Source organism: Plectropomus leopardus, chromosome 1 (assembly GCF_026936395.1).
Source record: "Plectropomus leopardus strain MGB_pleo_1.0 chromosome 1, ASM2693639v1, whole genome shotgun sequence".
Classification (NCBI taxonomy): Eukaryota; Metazoa; Chordata; class Actinopteri; order Perciformes; family Serranidae; genus Plectropomus; species Plectropomus leopardus.
The window spans coordinates 18248703-18269559 of NC_142176.1; the positions used below are offsets into that span (position 1 = coordinate 18248703).

Here is a 20857-nt window from a genome sequence, read left to right on the forward strand (position 1 = left end):
TTTATCATTTGGTTTGTAAAACACTAGTAAATAACTGAAAGTGCTCATTTACAGAATTCATTCATTCAGTTTATGGTGACATGAGACAAAGTAAAGCATCAAAGTCGCACATTTAAGAAGCTGTAAAGGTTTGCAATTTTTGTTTGGAAAATGACTTAAGTTAAGTTCAACTAATTAATCAATTCTCAAAATGGTTTAACTTTCTGTTTGTGACATGGTCAATTTTAATCGACTTATTGTCAGGGTTTTCCACACATTCATTTATGCGTGGCAGACCACCATAATTAAAACATCTGCCACCACATATGGATTTCTTAAAATTTGTTTAAGAAAAGGGGACATTTAAAAAAAAACTGAGGAATAATGTCTAGTAAACTATATATATAGTTATTATAATTACATATTTAAATCTATTCTGCAGAAAGTAAAAGTATGCATACAGGCCATTTTTTTCTCCAATTTTCAATGCTTGTTTTTACACTTGTTTTTGCAATTGTACAGAATGATAAAAAAGGGGGCCACACAAGATACAAAACACAAAGTTTTGCTGACACCTTCCCCCCGTCGTCAGCAGCCTCCACACATAGATTCTGATTCTGTGGGAAACACTGTATCGTTCTGCCTTAAAAGTGACTACACTCATCTTACTTTATTCACCTGCTCCTCTTGTTAGATCTCATCTCATGTTTCTTTAAAGTTGTAAATCTTTTAGGAGATTTCCAGGGCTTTTTTTATTTTGAGATTTTTTTGAAAACTTTGTGAGTATTTTTCTTTGTTTTTCCTGTTTTAAATTATTTTACATGCAAGTAAAACAACAGTAAGCATACAGTGATGACTAAATGCTCTAGTGTACTAGACTTATATTCAGTTTTCATAAGATCCACTCACTCTGGCCATCTCTTTGTCTCCAGGATCGTTTCCTGCAGCTGTTCTCTATGCACGTAAAGACCGACTCCACCGACCAGCACATGTTGCCACTAAGACTTTCCAAGCTCTGCGTATCTTTGTGAATGATGAGCTGAATGAATTACACGCAGGTCTACGTGCTGCCCGATCGGCTCTGGCGCCTGGAGGACGTCTCTGTGTGATCACCTTTCATTCGCTTGAAGACAGACTGGTCAAAAGTTTCCTCCAGAGAGACGACTTGTCTAATGTAGATCACTTCAGCCCGAAGAAACATGGCAAACAGAAGGAAAAAATGGCAGATGATGTAAAAGGTTGTGGAAGTGCTTATTGGCTTCCTCTGCAAAAAAAAGTGATCAACCCAGAAAAGGACGATGTACAAGAGAATCCTCGAGGGCGCTCTGCTAAACTGAGGGTGGTACTCAGACGTTAATTTTGATAGAATAGAAAGACAAACTTTTTACAATTCAAGGAAGTTCAGCAGAGGGTGGAGCTGTAGTCATAGAGCAACTTTCCACTTTGTCTTTTTTTATCTTGACTGTAACTGAACTTCTTTTCTCTACACAAGTGCACAATTATTTTTACAGTTTCTATCTCCTTCCAATAAATTTGGCAGTGCTCGCTGGTGGGAAGCCAGTGAGGGTTATCATCATTGGCGCTGAACTACTGACTCCTACTGGCTGGTTGGTGCGCTGCAGATCTTTTTTTCATTGGCAGGTGAAAAACTGGCAACACCATGTGTCACAAATGTAGCAAATGTCTCTAGTGGAGTTACCAGTGTTGTGCAATCAAATTGGGATAAAAATGAGAACGAGAAACTAAAAATATGTCTATTTGACAAAGTAAACTAAAGTCAAAAGCCCACTTACATCGTATATTGCATTGTTACACATTTAGTTCACTTGATGACACCTGATTCAGCTGCATTCTCTCAATGAAGACTGTAATTCTTTGTTGAGAGCTCTGCGAGCTAGTAAGTGGACCTTTGAGCCTGTTGTTTTGCTACATACACTTAACCTAAAGGCAGGATCTGCACAAGGTGATGTAGTGCTTGAATAACGCTGTCTTATATTTTGACCAAAGTGTTGTTTAAGTCGTTGCTCTGGTGTAACTTAGCATGACCTAATTCAGTGAGCCGTCTGTTAATGATAATAATAATAATAATGATGCATTTTATTTATAGGCGCCTTTCAAAGCACACGGGGACACCTTACAAGTGAAAAAAGCATGTACCCATAAATCATAAAGTCAAACTGCGATTTGTTTTCCCCTCTCTTCAGTAGTGCATGGCTGTAATAGCTCTGCCAAAAACTGAAAGTGAAACTTAAGTTCCTGCTGGCATCATTTTCTTGCGCTACTTTCAGATTCTGTGACATTCAAATGTTTTGTCGAGGATTTCCTCATGCCTAAAAAGAATTTGACAAGTAACCCTTCGCTGAAAATAGAAACCTGGATGACATTATTTGTCTATCTTTAATACATTTATATTGTTTATATTAATTAGCCTATTTTCTTTGAGTGATTTCCCAGAAAATGACAAAAATGAAAGAAACCAACAACCAAAAAACAGTGCCTGAACAGGAAACAGGAAAAATGGACAATGGATGGATTTCATTTTTTTTCTGTCTGTATAAACCCTACAAAAGGGAATGCATTTGCAAAAACTGCAGTTTACAAATAAGGACACAATAATTGTTAGAATAATATAATAAGGATTATAATAAGGATTAATAATATATATTTAAAGTTTGTCTTCCAATGGAAAAACTTCTTATTGAATCACCGGTTGAGGGGTGGCTCCCTCCAAATCCCAGTCCTGCTGGGCCTCAGTCTACAGGCTGGTTAAAATTTAAAGAAAAGTTTTTAAAAGTGTGTGACCTTTTTATTATCTTCCTTTTGTGTTATAAATTTACATGAAATGGCAGTTAAGTTTTACCATTATTTTAAACTAACACCTGTGGTCTGATGCAGCACTGTTAAGAGCCTGTAAGATGCTGTTTAAGTTCCACTGATGAATTAAAACTTAAAACTTAAATTTGTGTGCTGTTCTAATAAATTAGATTTCCTTGCGTTGCCGATGTTTGACAACGTGTTCGGTGGTTTTTGCTTCCTGATATCTCAATATATAAAACAAACAAACAACAAAAAAAACACCTTTTCTCACTGACGTCTGTGTTCCCCCCAAACCTCCCTTGATGAGTCGCTCAACTGTACCATATGAATCAGTAATGCCACTAAATACTGAATGACGCAAGTGTCAGAAGTGGTGGTGAATGAGCGGGGTGGTTGTTCTTGAGCATTGTCTCACCTTCCACTGTAAGCAGATGAGGTGTTTTGATCTTTACCATTTGACTTTGACTAATTGTAATTGCCTCATCAAGATTATTAAGACTTTTTTCCCCTTCTGTCTCAGTTTAGTGCACTCTAAATATACCCTTCTCGTTACCTTGGAAACTAAATGGCGCAAGTAACATTTAACTGTGTCTAAAATTATATTGCTTTAATCTAATATGACATGATGCCATATCGTGAATTTGACCGTCCCTCCCTTTAGACATCAGTGGATGTGGGATATGTCATGGCTTTTAATCCTTTGAATACTTTGTTTCTGTTTCATCCCCCTGAAATCTTTACTGAATCACAGTGTTTACCATGTATAAGGAGGTGAACACGGGTTAGAAAATGTTACTCACGACTTCATTTCACACTGATGCGTAAAAGCGTATACATAAATAGAAAAGAATAAAGAAACATGGGAGAAATGTCTGTTTTTTAATTGAACATCATCCCTTATGAATGGTGTTTTTCTGAAAGGTTTAGCCTGTGTAACTGGTCTTTTGTACTGCTACCATTTTAATCTGTATGCACGACGCAATGTCGTCATGTTGATTTAGAGAGATGTAATTGAGTACATTTACACAAAGACTTTAAATTTGAAATTGAACAAAAAAAAATCTGCTCTATTTAGCCTCCACGACTGTAACATAACCAAATCTGTGAATTGTCTGTGATTGAGTTCAATTGTGGGTAATCTCTATAAACAGTCTTCATATATATGCAGAATGTGTTGGCAACGTGACAAGATTTTGGTTATTGGAAGTGTTCTGATTTCTGTAGTTGAATGGTCACGTAACAGCGAAACGCACTGGCCAAAATTCACTCGGGAACTAACTATTTTCTGACAATGAGTAAGCTGTCTAACAGCTTTTTAGATAACCAATGTGTGAGATTTAGGGGGATGTATTGGCAGATTGGAATAATATATTAAGTATGTTTTATTAAGTGTATAATTTCCTGAATGTAAGGATTGTTTTGTTCTCGTCGATATAAAATCAGCTGTTTATATCTACATAGGGAGCGGGTCCCTGGTTTATGGAGATCACCATGTTGGACAGCCATGTTTCTACAGTAGCCTAGAACGGTCAAACCAAACAGTGGCTCCAGATATAGCCATACGTGTTTTTACGTTGGCAATGAGCAGCACCAGAGTTAGTAGTTTGTAACATGAAAGCGCTTTATTCAGTGTTTTTTAGTGGTTAAAATGACCAGATCCATTTGTTTTGGAGAAGAAGAGACCTTTTTCACCTTTGAAAATGTATTAATCTGCATTCATGTTTTAATATCTGTCTATAGACATCACATGAAATAACTACCGCCCATAAGAAGTCTTGACTTGGATATCGACTGGCAACATCGGATCACCCGAGCTGCCAGGAAATACACCAGACTCCGATGCAAATTTTACATAGTGGCCAAAAGTGGATGTCCACCATCTGGGTCGGTCAAATGAATCCCGCTGGCCCAGAAAGACTTTTTCCCATTGATTGACATTGGGAAAGAGACATCTGTAAATCAGTAAATTATTTTTTGTGAGCGTCAAATCCCCTGCGAAACAACTCATTTCACTATCTAGATTTAAACCATCTAGTTTGAAAAATGAAGCAAACACAAAGTGCCAAAAACTGCAGTTCATCAAGTGGCCACTGGAGACCTGAGAGTCAATCCTCATCGACCCCCATGATGAAATTACCAACTTTACAGCAGAAATAAATATGTCTACAGCCTGGTACAAAAAAAAGAAAAAGATTTTGGTCTCTATAGCTAATTTCGACATTCATCACAACTGTATGCGGGAGAATTTTTATATAATTCAACTGTTTACATTTTTAAAGGCCCAAGATATGCATATTTAAGGTCAAATATGTTCTATTTTGGCTCCAAAAGACAGCAGCAGCTGTGATGCTGAGCTTAAAACAGATGTCCACAAGTTAGCTACGTCCATTATTTTTACAGTCTGTTGTTCTAAAGACAAAGAGAGAAACTCACGTTTTTATTCACACAACAATATGTCAGCAGTAAGCGGGACAGCGTGTGGCAGTTTCTCTCTTCGTCTTTAGATTTTCTCCGACCCACCTGTCACACATTCAGGTGTGCAGAGATTTACTTCAGATTTCACAGTCTGTGTTTCTACTGCATCAATTTCCTTTTTTTTAACTTTTCTTTTTAAAAAAAAATCATCCATCACAAGGGTCTTCTTTTTCAGTACAGTTTAAAGGAACTACCGTTTAATGTGAATATTTCTATTTTCTGCTGCTTTGTACTTCTATTCCCTTACGTTTAAGAGGCAAGAGTACTTTTTACTCAACTTCTATGCAACTTTTATTTCACAGCTATAACATTACTATTTGCAGATTAAAACATAAGTACATTTAAGTACATTTAGAAAGTAGTACTTCTGTCATTTAAAAAAAAACTAATTACATTCAGATTGCAGGACTTTTACTCGTGAGTATGTTTTAAAAGCAGTGTTTAAATACTTTTACCATTTTTCACATTAAAGCTAAAAATGTTCCCATCAACTGTTGAGGTAGATGTTTTATTTAATTTTTTATACTGAAAATTGCAATTTCCAGTCCGGGAAAATACGCTCTTTAAAGTTGTTTTTATATTTTTAAAATCTCGTTCATCTAAACTTCTGTGTTCTCAGCATTAAAAATAACTGATGTTTGCTGCTCGAAGCAGGAGAAGATGATAAGACAGGAACGTCAGTGATTATAAATTATTGTTATCTACGACTGCAAATTTTCAATCACCATGGAAACAGTAACCTCAGATAACAGTAAATATACTGTAAGACGATGCTATTATTGTAGACTTGGATCAATCCATAAATTGACTACCAAATACGTAACTAATAGCTACTGTTGTTGATCATGTCTCTGAAACTGCAGGCAGACACACCAGGCATCACCTCACCTGCTGCTGAACAGCGTGAACAAACAGACAAAACAATCTTTATTTCACTGTTTCATGTCAACAAAAGAATACACAACAATGGTGCTTTTATTTCATTTTAGAGCTTTTCGCTGCACTGATGTCAACAGTAGGTGTGATTCAGGCTTTAGGAGCACAGAGAGACAATGAATGAATTCAGCTTGAGAGTGTACGCTCAGTACGTCAGAGAGACTCAATCATTCACAGTCGCACTAATTACCTCAAATGACATTAAATGATTATGAATGAGTATAAGGAGGCCAACCTGTGGCTCGTGATTTCAGTGCAGGTTTTTTGTTGCATATGTGTAGCTCTTACTCACATCTTATTTTAACTGGAATCATTGTATTTGAATTACATCATATATTTGCTAATCACTGCCTGAAAATATGAGTTGATCTCTCACACGTTCTCACCCCTAATCCTTAAAATACCGCTGCTTGGTTAGTAATTTTGGCATTAGACACTGACACATAAAGGCACCTTTTGTAGTGGTTTATTACTCCGCCAGGTCGCATAAGTTTAAAGTGCCACTAACATGGCACAGACTTCACTGGAAACAACTTAATATAAGGAGCTGAAAAGATGGGTAGATGGATCTAACAAACCTAACAAACTTTCACCCATGTTGAGCCAAACCATAATGTTTTTTTCTAAATATTGCTTAAACCTAACCACGTGATTTTTTTTTGCAAGGAAATAAACATAAAAAAAAGTTTTTTCATTGAAATTGTAAGTTTATTTGAAAATGACTATGCATATTTGAGCAGAAACTGTACATTTCCTGTTAAAATGGAAGTGTATTTTGAAAAGGCACAGTGCATTAAACAGGCATAAACTGACATGGTGTCCCAGAACATCACCAGCAGATGCAGGAGGATACCTAGTGCATCATATTTAGATTACGAAAGCCTTCTGACCAAGCTTTGCTATTTGACAAGTTGGGATAATAATGTTTTGCAGTGGTGCTATGCATCAAAATATGACCCTATAACTACCTCTCCAGCATCAGATTTGGACACTCGGGAATGGCATGTCAGTTTACGCCTGTTACATGCAGTATGTCTTTTCAAACTAAAACCCTTTTTTAACGGACATATACAGTTGCTGCTCAATACATGCATGCAGTTTCTTTTCAAAACAAACTCAAAGCAATGTAGGTTTCAGCAATGTCACAGTCGGTGTCCTTTGGGAAGACTGAGCAGAGCATCTACTAAAGACTCATCTAAATTGCCTATATGAGTTAGTCTCTTTTTTTCACTCATTTTTTTATTAAGAGGATTGTATTTTCTTGGTTTTGAGCTGCTGTTTGCTTTGTTCTTCACCTTCTGTGTTTTTTATGTCTTTCCCTCATTTGCCCATCTACACACCCGTCCTGCATCAGCTTCGTTACTCCTTCGCTGCTCCTGAGTTTTCCCAGCCAGTCAGCTTGCCCCCTTTTCTCCTGCCTAATCAGCTCATTCCCCTCACCTGAGCTCCTCCACCCTTTTCTCCACCTGCACGTCATCTCCTCGTCAGACTCCTTTTTAAATAAGTCCAGATTTTCAGTTCAGTATTTGTTAGAGCCTTGCTTTGGTTGTGTGATTTTCAGTTTGCTGTTTCCCTGCCCTGACTTGCAATAAAGAGTGATCAGAGTTCATGTTTGCATTCTCCCGCATTTGGGTTCGCCTGCTCCACATCACATATCAGGCTTTACACTTTAACTTCACTGCATTTCAGAGACAAATATTGGACTTTTGCTCCCCTCTATGTGGTGGCTTTAATGTGTTTACAATCTTTTACATACAAACGTACGATTGACTTGTACTAGCATTGATTAAACTACCCAGTTCATGAAGCAGTTAAAATTAGCTCCACCTTAACATATGCTAATTACATGTTAGATCATTACTGATCTACATGCAACATCATAGTGCAACGCTCACAGAGGATCCTCTGCATTGACTACTTTTACTTGTATTTAATTTCAAGTATTTTGTCAACTTAAATGCTTTTACTTTTACATTTTTAATGCAGAACTTTCACTTGTAATGGAGTTCTTTTACAGCGTGACTAAGTGTTGCAATAACATGCAATGCAATGTTACTCCACTACCGAATTTAACAAGCATTTAGAGACAGTGACAATATCAGCAAAGAACACTGCAGATATTTAAAGGTGTACTTTGTAAATTTCAGCCACCCAGTCCAGTCGAATAACGGGCAGTATTTCACTTTTTAATTGACTGTGAGCCCACAGTTTGTGTTGTCATTGGTTACACTGAAGATATGTGTCAGTAAACAGAAAACGTTACATGTTACTTACCAGTCAAAAAGAAGCATTGTGAGTGAATAATAATAATAATAACTTAGATTTATATAGCGCCGTTCAAGAAACCCAAGGACGCTTTACACAGTTGAATATAAATGTAATACAAATGAGCAAACAAACAAACACACAAACAGAACTGAGATACAAAGATGAGTGACTGGCAGGAGGGCAGAGTTAAGTGAGGTTGTAGGCTGTGGTGAACAGATGGTGCTTAAGCATCCAACCACATCTTCTTACTCTCCGAGAGCTGTCTGGAGCATTTGAAAGCCACGCCAATATTCACTCTGGTTTTGCTTATTCTTACAATTCTTCTTCTCTTTGCTGCAGAACGTTGCGTCTTTCTGGGACCGCTTGTGATGGAGATAACGGTTGTTTTCCAGAAGCTTCTGCCATTGCTGTGTTTCTAACTAATTCACTGAGACTGTAACTTCAATGCTGTTTCACTAACTCTGGTGTTGTGTCAAGGACTGTTTCCTCTTTGATATATTTCCTCTCCACCTAAACCTGAACTAAACCCTTATGCTGCGTTCAAAAGCTGGAAGTCGGAATTTCCCAATTAAAATTTCCTATGTCCGAGTTCCAAGTGTTTCAGGGAGCACAACACCAAACGTAAACAAAAAAACATGATGGACAGTGACAAACTGGTATTTCTTTAGCTAGTCCATGGACAATGGCACCGTCAGCGGGGCTGTACCCCTGCACACATGAGTAAAACAGAGGAGAAACTACACATATGGTAACAGATGCCATTATATCAATGTGCATGCAGAACAGGTTTTTACTATATGATAGTAGATGTATTACTTTGATTAATTACATGCAAATATAGTACTTTACGTTACCTTTTAGTTGATTTCTTACCGTTTACAATGTGCGCCTCATTGCCCTGAATTCACAAGTAGGAACTCTGACTCTGAGGTGCGTTTCATTGTACTTTTTCTAGTAGGAGGTTGGATTATCTCGACCTCCGACTTTTGAATGGAATACAGCATTACCCCTAACCATAACCACCAGGGGGCGCTACACATTAACATGCGGGAAACACTATTCATAGGAGAAACACACTTCAATACTAGCCGGCTCAACTTCTTCATCCTCTCCTGAGGCCCAATAGAGGCTACAGTGACTCACTATCGCCTCTCAGGCCTGGGTGTAGTATTACAGAGGGGACGGCCTGTCCCTCGCTGCTTAGCGGTGGATATCTTGGCAATACAATACATAGTCATCTTGGACATAACATCAAAGGTGTTACGTCTTCACGCTCTGTTGATGCGGTTGGTTCATGTTTTGAATGTTTTAAACAAAAATTATGCCTAGATCTCCCAAAGTGCACCTTTAATGTATTTCTCGTGTTGAAACTGTCAGTATTTAAGCATTGAATTGGATTGTTCTTGAGAATATTTATTTCACTCTGAACTATGTAAAATCAGGTATTAACTCACTCATGTGGGGGAGGTGTGGGCGACAGAAGTGTCGCTACAACAAGCCAGATTTGAAAAGAACTGTGGGAAACAAAAAACCCAAGGAGTCCCTATAGTCTCAAATCAAAAGTTGTTAAATACAAGGTTAGGAAAAATACTAATGAAAATAGGGTGTCAATGTTGAATCTTACTGTAATTTAGTCTTTTGTGCCTGTGTCCTCAGATTCTCAGTTGTGAGTTTTCATATATGTCATATATGATAGTGAATAGATTTATTTTTACTTCTTATAAGAATAAACAAGCTATTTAAAGATTGTTAAAGACATTTTTCGCTATTTTATGACATTAATTAATCAAGAAACTAATCCTGACATTACTCAATAAAATATTATAATTGCAAGCTGCAGCCCAATATGTTAGGTCAACAGATGATTATCGAGAGACCAAATACCAAAGTTATGTTTTTCAATCTATAAGAAACAAAAGAAATAAAGAACATCACCGAAAGAAAGAAACACTGTCAGTTTATCAATGTCTCAACCACACATAGAATAAACCTTCTGGGTCTGTTTTGACAGACACAAAGCGTCCGACGGGCTGCCCACTAACAGATGATGAAACCAAACACAACTACAACAACAAAGGCAGATAAAGGCTGTGTACTGTATTTGATTATAATGGGGAAGCTTTCAGGCAGACACCAACAATTAAATCTCACTGGAGGCAACACCAGGTGATGAGAAAGGTTAGACAAGGAGAATTACATAATCACTTTCAGATACAATTAGCGTGTGGTAGAATTAAAACATAAGAAGAATCAGTATCAATGAACAATTTTGATAGTTAATCCATAAACAAATAAATCTGGGGAAATTTTTTTTTTTGGATGGTTACAGCTTCTCAAATGTGAATTCCTCCCAACTGATTACCTGTTGATCTGAGATTGTTTAAAATAACTTCTGATGATTTTAGAGGGGACTTTGTTATTATTTTAGACATTTTTATAGAAGACAGAAAAAAGTACATTAGATTGGGAACAGACTGACACTGTTAATATCTGAAATGTTGTCTGAAATTTTCTATCATTGGCTACAAACATTTGTTGTGTTTTTATTGTCACATTTTCTGAGTTGATTTCAAGGTTTATCTGCTTTCTTTTTTGGGTGATATATTTCTTGACCAAAATTTTTCAGTCTTAACATCTGTAATAATCTGCCATGTACTTGTATCTGTAAAATGTGGTGGAAAAAACCTCACTCCAACCCTTTGAGAATTTAAATGTATTCAATCATCAGAGGTAATTAAACAGGTCGAAACATTTTGCCCTCATTACTTATCTTCATGTCAGAGACCTTACATAAGGGATACTGGTCATTATTGAACATTTTTATATTTTTCATCTGTATGTGGAGAGTGTAGGTATTACAAAGGCAGGCCTTGACTTGCAGTGGTACTAACAGAATATCTGTAATATAATGAAAACAAGATTGCAGTAACTGTTGTGCAGTAACACCCAATAAATACTCTTTTTGTCAAAGGAAACTTAATCAAGGCGTTAAAGTACTTTTAGAAGTTTTTCTCAGTTTTAAAAACAATGAAACACCACAATCATTTATTTTATATTTGAAAATTGAACTGCAAACAAACAAACAAAAAACAGTTGTGAAATGGATGCTCCACTGTAAATTCATCTTATATGAAACACTAAATAAAAAAATGAACAGAAAATGATGTTAGTTACAGGCTCTTAGTCTTCATGGACCAGATCATGTATTTTTATTCTGTGTTATTTTTTTGGTTCTTTTTTTGGGGGGGTGGGGGATTTTGTAGAACAGCAGCAAAACTCACAAAACAAAACGACAAAGACAAGACAAAAATATGACACCTGGAAAAAAGGGGGAAAAAATGAGCTGTTGGCTAAAGCATGAAGCAATAACTCTTTTTTTTTCCTCCCACAGAAAATGAATGACTATGCACTACCACTGGATATTCATCTACCTCTGACTGTAGCTTTTTGTTATGTCTCCATTTCTGGCGGAGAGAAGCGAGCCAGGCGCTGTGACCATTAACTGTCAGTGTGAGGAGAGAGACGTGCGTCAGCCTGTGGCTCCCCCTCTGACAGACTGAAGAATGTATGAGTTTCTCCATGTTGTCGAACAGACTGAGGCAGCCACAGAAAGCTCATTCTGTCCACATCTCTACTCCCCTCCCTCCTACTCTCACTCCCCGCCCATCTCTGCTGCTCCGCCTGCTATAAAAAGACTTCTCACTGAAAAGCGCTGAGGTCAAAACTATTTGAATAATTTTTGTGATTGACGCAGGGCCTGCAGGTCTCACGGGAAGAAGATCCAACTGTGAAAAAAGACAGCCATATTGGATAATAGCACAATAGTGCACAGCACGGGCTACGAATGCGTTTTGCTGACTTTCAATTTGGAACTTAGTTCAAGGGATTAAAATATGACATTGAAAAGATTAATTACTAGTCCTCCCCTCTTTAGAGTTTACCCAAATCCATCACCTTTAAGCTGCCAAAAATAAATCAGAGGTGTTTAGTGTGTCCCAGCGCTGATCACAGCCTCTTTGTTATGTCCGACCCATCATCAGAGCACCGCTCGCTGTGTCAGGTGGTGCACAGGGTGACCTGATGTCAGCTCACTTACTCTGAGAGTCTCGAGCTGGAGGAGACACAACATCCACTTTCTTTCCTTCTTAACAGCCATTTGCATTTTTGCCCCTGTTTATTTTTGTCTGGCCGTAATACACACCCTGACACTGCCAAGAGGGAGTCCTGTACATGTAAACAAAACAAACAAACAACAAACTATATATATATATATATAGCCTATATATATCTTCACTTAAAGCTTCTCTTGAAGGCTCCAGAGATAGTTAGTGTTACATTTACTGTCCTTTTTCAAGGCAATCGGTTTATTTAGATGATTTTAAGTAAGATCAACTTGTCAGATTTTACATTGTGGTGCCTGATGACTTTTTGGGGAGACAAGACTGAGTATCTGTAATAGACTCATTTAAGTTGCTAATATTCTTTGGTTTTACTCGGTCAGTTTGTTATTAAGAGGACTGTATTTGTTAAATTTCTATTCGCTGTGTTTCTGTGCTGCCTTTCCCTCATTTGTTCATCTACACATCTGACCGCATCAGCCTCCTTAGTCCTTCCCTGCTCTGGGTTTTTCCCAGCCAATCAGCTCGCTACCTGTTTTCCTGCCGAATCACCTCATTGCCCTCACCTGAGCTCCTCCACCTGTACTTCATCCCCTCATCAGACTGGTTTATAATTAAGTCCTGGTTTTCAGTTTAGTGTAAAGCCTCCTGCAGACTGTGAGATTTAGCAATCTTATAGATTACGTGCGGCTGCCCTGGTCGTCATGGAGCTAATAAACTTGGGTATAGCATCAAGTTTGATGCATGCAGACTGTATGATGACAATGCCTACTGAATCTCAGGCTACGACGTACGTCCATCGACATAAATATGCAAGCACAAAACTGTCATCAGAGTATGTCATCCATCTACACCGCTGTAGAGGTAAGAGAAAAATGAAAACAAATAAGAATCGATTCCTTGCTATAGTGGCATTTATGTGTGTCCAAAAAAGTCTTAGGAGGAGGAAAATGTGGACGTGTTTGTAGCAAGGGGAAAGAGGCCAACTTGGCGTGCCAATTTTGCAACAAGAGCTCAAAGTATTCATTAGCATCTTAAAGCATTTAGCAGTGTTGTGCTGATCAGTGCGTCATTTCATGCCGCATTTCTATTGGTTGGTTAGTAGACACAGGTCGCAACAGCAGTCACACAGTGAGATCATCATCCCAACTTTCTGACACTGTAAGAATTTTATCATTGCATCATTTCATTGCCTTCTTCCCTTGTTTTTTAAAGAAATTCAACCAATTTGCTCAGTTTTGAAAGAGTTAACCCTTCCCTTCAGCTAGGCTATATCCCTACACAGTTTGTCCGTCTTTATACTACTTCAATTGATTTCCTCCAATCTTATGAAGGGGGACAGACTATAGCATGTAAGTCACGTGATAACAGCCTCCTGGCTCAAGATTATGTGCAGTATTAAGGAATTATCGTGCATTTCTTCTCGTAAGTATAAGTCCAATTTAGTCTTAATTTAGTTCAAGCCATGTCACCAGAATATGTTTCATTTCATAGCAGTTCTGCTCCACCAAGAAAATAACTGGCATTTTCCTGTATGGTGGTAAAATAACACAATAAAACAGAGAGAGAATATTACACTGGAAGAAAAAGAAACAACTGCTTTCAAATTAGGTTGTAGGAGGTGAGATGGCAAAACCTGGAAACCAGGAGCTGTCTGTAATCAACATCAATGAGGCGATATATTGGATGGTTGCAGCTGAATAACATCACCACACTCCAAGTAGGTGTACAGTATAGGACTACATCTTACCAGCCCCCCTCCACTTGCTGCCATTATCCCACCGTAGGGAAAATTGCCTGTCTGGGTACAAGCCTGCAATGTTCCCAGCAGTCGTCCATTTGGCCCTTACAGAAGCACCACTCTTTAGAATGACAGTGAAACAGAGGTCACACGGTGAACAGTCACCCTGGGGTTAAAATGATAGAGTTTGTTCAAGTGTAAATTACTCTATAACACAGGACACCTTAGCGCCAGTCTTTAATGGATACCCTCAGAGTCTTGTTTTTATAGTTATCTTATCAGTGTGAGCCCTGTTGGCTTGTGGATTTTGCTGCAACTGAAATCTATTCTGTCTTTTTAGTAATTTTCTTGCAGAGCAACTCACAGTGTAGAATAAGTAGACAGTAGATATACTGTATTATGTATTGCTTTTAGCTTTTACCAACATTCTTTCTTTCAGGCCATTTGGCCGTCAGCAGCTGCTCTGAGGGAGAATGTCAAATATTAAGAGACACTGATCAAGAGTGTGAAAGTTAACCCTTTGAACCTTGAGCACATCGGTATAATTTCTTTCAAAAAGATGGGAAAAAGGCAATGAGCAACTTGATAAGAAATCTTCCACAAACAGCAAAAAATTTGTAGATTTGGAAAGTTATGCTGAAAAAGCTAGTGAAAAGGCTAGAAAAAAAAGAAATCAACTACGGAAAACCCCAAAAACTATATTTATAAATGTCATAACTGAACATTTAACATTGTCATAAAATTGGGCTATTATACTTTGTAAGCACTTTTCTTGGTCATTTCAGAGTTTTTAATTTTAAGTAATTTCCAGGTAATTTTCTCTACTTGTGACTAATTCCTTGCAAATTTTTGCTCATTGCCTTCTTCCTATGGTCTTGAAAGAAATCAAGCCAATTAGCTCAGGTTTTAAAGGGTTAGTTGCACAATAAATAAATAAATATGCTCAAGCTACACTAAATCATTTTTTTTCTGGAGCTTTCAACTTTATTCCTTAGTTCTGGGGAAAAAAGCCAGAAAGTGGACCACTGCTTAAGACTTAGGAAAAGTAACAAAAGCAGTGGCAAGGCAATTTGCCCAAATTTAAAGTGGGCTTAATGTTTTCTACTTAGTTTGTTTAACAGAGGTTACACTGGATAGTTGACAATTCAATGATTTGTTCCAGGGAGTCTGATTCGACCGCTTATTTCACAGTTTTGTCATTGTAGTTGCAAGAAAATGTGCTTATCAAACAAAAGATGATTCAATTCAGGCCATATTAGGGTGCTGGACCTGAATACAACCTGGATTTGCAGCATTCAACAATGTTTGCATGAACACTGTGAAGTAAACATCTTAAAGGTGGAGTCTGCAACTCTGGAGAAAGATTGATGATATTTAAACTCAACACCCAAATAATACAAATATCAGTACTCCCTCAGATGCGCTGGAAGCATCTCATATGTTATTGATGTTTAATTACTATTGTGGTGCAGCTCCGTTCCTTGTAGGCAAGTACCTGGAAGGGAGAAAGCAGCCGGCATAGTATTGTGTGACTTGGTCCGAGCAACTTTGCAACTTTCACGGCACACACATCTCTTCATAGTCACTAGTGCACCATGATGAGATGTATGCTGAATTTGACAAAAAAGTGTACTGTAATAGAATTGCTGACTTCACCTTTGAGTCATGTCAAACCCTCTTAGTCATTCAAGGTTCAAAGAACTTTATGTTCCTTTGGCTCTTTTGAAATCACATCACCTTTTGTTTGGGCATCCTTATAACATTATGAAAGAGGCTGCCAAGCAACTGTTGCAACTGTTGAAAATAGTTGAAGGGAACAACTTTTTTTTGACAAATTTTAATCAAGAAATAATCTTACTCCTATAGTTCTGATGTTTTGTATCTGCCTGTCATGTGTGATTCAGCAAGGACTAAAACTGATCTAATTCAGTTTGTACATGCTCTCCCCATTGTTATAGTATGCTTTTAAAATAGTTTTCTCTCGTTATGCCGATGACACCCAGGTGTATATTTTGTCTTAAACTCAGCTGCTTTGCTGTGATAAGGTATGAAGGGCTTCTAACTTCTTTTAAATTGCGAATGATTAAATTTCAAATAAATTTTAGCCATGTTCAATCCTGCGTTCTACAACTCAGAAATACTTTCAACATCAGATCAGATCTTAATCTCATATATCCTTGAAAAATGCAACTCTCTATCTTCTCAAACGTTTCAGGAAAATGTGTCTGCAATCGGTGCAGAATGCAGCACGAGGCCTCTGACCCCGTTCATATCATAATTAATTTTAAATTACCATACCGTACCCATATCCCTAACCATAACTCTAACCCTTTCCATAAATGATATGCCAACCCTATGGATCAACACACCTAAGACACTTGGGCTATCAAAATGACATTTATATCTAAATTTGGAATCCTTAACCCTTTAGACAGATTATTATTGCCTTCTAATTGTTAAAGGAATACTTTGACCTCCAATTCGTGAAGAAAATATTTTTCTTGCATGCCTTTGTGGTGAACAAAGAATCTTACACAATCTCACAGTTTTGATTTCAGTCAAAGTCAGAAAGAGCTACTAGTAAAGTAATAGCGTAATAGGGGGAAATACAGATCATACAACTGGACTTAGATTATTCTGCACGAGTAGTGTGAGTTTGCAAACGCATGTTTGTTAGTGTTGTTAAATGTGGTTCCAAATAATTTCAGTTCATCAGCATTGTTTGCTGATTTTGGATTCTTTGTTCACCATAAAACAACAACAACTTTTCCTTCCCTACTTTAATGCAACACTGGGTGAGTAGTTGATAAACAAATGATCATTTGAAGGGGAAAGTGTTCCTTTAAGGTGTGTCCTGTGGATCTGCAATAGCTAAACTGACAGTAGTGCTGGCTATGGATGCTAAATACTAAACTGCACATTATGGGAACCAAGGATGTTCAAATAATATTTCATTCACTCCGAGATGCTTTCAGAACGAGAAACTCCTCTCTGAACATTATTTAAAAGTAAAAAATCGGTCTGCCCTACCTCATAAAAGACATTTTTATCTGAAGAAATGTATTAGCCCATCTTTAAACACATGAAATGATAACAAGGTTTGGAAAATGTTTTTCAAGTTAAAGAGCAAAACAAGGCAGTAGGAACTCAAACTACATAAAAACATGATGGATTGTTTCAGTGCTTTTCTGGTAGTTAATGCAGTTTCCTCTGATGATAGATATAAACCAGATGTTTAAGTGTTAGACCTCAGAGCTGCAATGATAGTGTTACTGTTAACAGAATTATTAAATCATCTACACAACATATAAAACAATATATTGATTGCGTTCAGGTGCGTCACATTTACTGGAAGATGATACATTTACTTGCGAAGTTTGCCCAATAATAACGGCCACTCTTATTTCTATGCCGTATATGAAATTTCATCCTGCAATGATGATGCTGACCGCCCACTTCTGCTTGCATTAGTGTAAATACATCCTGTTCCTGCAACATTTGTGTTGGGTCCCCTGGGACCTGTAGGATCCTAATCCTGCTGCAGCTCCTTTCCATTGCCTGGCTGTGTTGGGTATACCTTCGACATATAGAGGCAGAAAGGATGTGTTAAAGTGTGTGGTCTGTCTGTCTAGGTCTTTGCTTTAGCACCTCAAAACAATGTGTGGGTGTGAGAGGCTTTTGGCTTGTGTCTGCGCTGTGTGCGCTGTAAAGACCAGCAGCTGGGGTGTGGTGGTTAATTCTTGACAGGTGACGCACTTCTGGACTCCTTTGGTTGGTTGCGTGACATTAGGAATAAACCTGTGGGTGTGTGACTTCTGCTGCTTTACACTGAGGCCAGTATTGTGTTGGCTGGCTCTCCCCCACCCTCGCTTTCTCCTCAGCAGCAAGGCTGGGTGGGAAGTGGTGCATCCTCCTCTTGGTCAGCGTTGCTCAGGGCTATAGCTTCTGGGCAGCAACAGATGAGAACAGCTCATTGCTTTATTCATGTCAGTCACATGCTAGACACATCAATGAGATCTTGGCTTTGAGTTGCCAGATTTTATATGCCTGATTCACAGCTGTGAGAATGTTCATATGCAGATGACTGTGCCCTTCATATCACTTATTACACATATTATTTAACGTGGTTACTGGTCCAGAAATGTACTAAAACCAAATGTGGTGCTCAGTAGACCATACTGGCATGAAGAACAGATTTTTGCCATCTGGATCTCTGGATATTTATACTGAAAACTGAATTTAAAAGTTAGCCCTGCACCTCTTGCCTTCGCAAACAGGTTTTTTTCTCCCACTGCAGACTTTGTGCCTCACTATGGTCTTCAGAAATAAAGACCACTTTAATGACTTGCTGGAGCAATGCAACATTCCACCTACTGCTCTCAGCTGCACCTTAGTGATTTACCTGCCAACAGGACTTCATGTACAACCAAGAGGTGAGAGCAGAACAGAGGAAGGTGTGCTGCTCACTGCAGCCACCCATCATATAGAAATCCTTTCATTTTCTCCACCAATTTACATGGAATATAAAGAACCGCCTGTGACTGAATAACAATTTGTAGGTCATGGAAGAATCTGTAAACTGTATGTTTCTTTTTGTGCATGCATGTTTGTGTTTGTAAAATACGTGCTGCTGTGCAGAAGGTGAAGGTTGTGAGCAACAACTGCTCCATTATTCACAACATAAAACATATAAAGGTTTGTTTTGCACCATGAAATTATTATTTATATAATATACATTAATTATAATTTCTTTGGTCCTGTGTACAGATAGAAATTAATGCTAAAATAAAGAGGTAGGTTACTGTCAGTGCACCAATATTTAACATTAGTTATTGTATTAGACAAACAAAATTTTTCAGATCCCTTAACATTGTGGAAATTATATTTAAGCATTGATAATATACAGAATGTATTCTGTTTTTGGTTTAAGCGCAATGAGTCACACATTTGCTCGACACTGGTAGTTAGACAAAGAACTGCAAAACAGTGCTGGTGGTGTGTTCAGAGAGAGAAAGATAAATAGATAGCCCGAAAGATCGAGACAGACAGACAGACAGATAGATAGATAGATAGATAGATAGACAGATTGATACATACATACTGTACACATAGACAAATGCACATGTTTTTCAGAGTCTCTCAGATGTGAGAAAGGCTCAAGTGTGGCTGCTGCTCACAAAGAAGTTGAAGCAGAGAAATGCCACAGCGCACGCTGAGTGACGTCAACCAGGAGGCCCCGTGGGGATGAGGTGAGTCAGAGCCAGGGCCGCGGCCTCGCCAGCTCTCCGCAGCCATGAGCGCGTCATCACCAGTCTCACTGACACCCTCTCACATTTCTCTGCATCTGCTTCAATGTGCCTCTGCCTCCCTCCATCCCTCCGCCTCCTCAAGAGGATCTCTTCACATCCACGGCATACGCCAGTCCTAGCTATGCCTGTCTGTCTTTGTCTCTCTCCACACTTTAGGGTGGGAACTCATCAAGCATGAAATGTTTCAAATCTAATGATGGTGAAAGCTTTCTGTTTTTTTTATAATGTGATTAAAGAAGGATGCTGAAATAAAAAAAATGTAATATACAAGATAGGTCCCAGGATTTGCCATTAGGCGGAAAAGTTTTTTTCTTTTTAGATACCCTGACATTGTGAAAAAATGATAGTTTTGTATTGATAATGTACAAACAATAGCACAGTTTGGTGGTGAAGGCGCAGTGAGTCACACCTTAGCTCGACACAAAGAACAGTGCAGCAAACCAACATCCTCTAATATCCTCCAGACCTAACCATGTACAGGTTAAGAGAGCAAATGCCTCTGTATCTCAGCAGTGTAGGTTTATGCTGATAGGGAGCTCATTAATGCAGAATATACTCCTAGTGATGGATCGGGGCTGGCAGATCTGAGCTGTGATGATTCACCCATCACTAGCGAACAACACTTAAAATATTTTTGAGGAACCGTTAAGACACCAAGTTCCCTCGAAAAAAAACCAAAAAACTCCAGTGCTTAACCCACCCAGGGCCACTACTAACAGCCAGCACTGATTGGGAATGTATATGTGTATTTTTAAATGAGGATAAACAGATCCTCCAAACATGAATTACTGACTTTTATCATCACGATCATTAACGTATCAGATCAACACCAGTTATTTAAGCTTGTACCACTTAATTAAGCGGCAGCATTTGAGCGGAGAATTAGTTTAATGTATTCCATTTAGTTATAGTTTTTAAATGCAAATACAATACTTTGTTTTCAAATAGCAGTACATTAGCCTTAATGACATTCTTTTTATTGAAGTAGTCATGACATTTTTTTTTAAACTTTTATTGTTTTTTACTGACCATAAATTAAAACATAGACAGGCTTCAGGTTGCAGTAGGGCTGAAACAATTAGTCCATTTAGTGACTAAGTCTAGTAAAAAAAAATCTGATGCTGTTTTGATTTTGGGTCCTTTTCAAGTAAAAATGCCAAACATACTCTAGTTTAAGTTTTCTGTGTGCATGTGCTTCCTTGACTGTACAGAAT

The 20857-nt window shown here is 38.0% G+C and overlaps 1 protein-coding gene across 1 annotated transcript in view; it reads left to right on the forward strand.

The window, feature by feature from the left end:
* mettl15 (methyltransferase 15, mitochondrial 12S rRNA N4-cytidine) overlaps window positions 1–2976 on the forward strand; it is a 68742-nt gene extending 65766 nt beyond the window's left edge. Inside the window, exon 6 of the mRNA XM_042493709.2 lies at window positions 912–2976. Within this exon, the coding sequence (XP_042349643.1) occupies window positions 912–1336 (425 nt within the window). The 3' untranslated portion in view covers window positions 1337–2976. The remainder of the gene's footprint in view (window positions 1–911) is intronic.
* Window positions 2977–20857: the final 17881 nt, after the last annotated feature.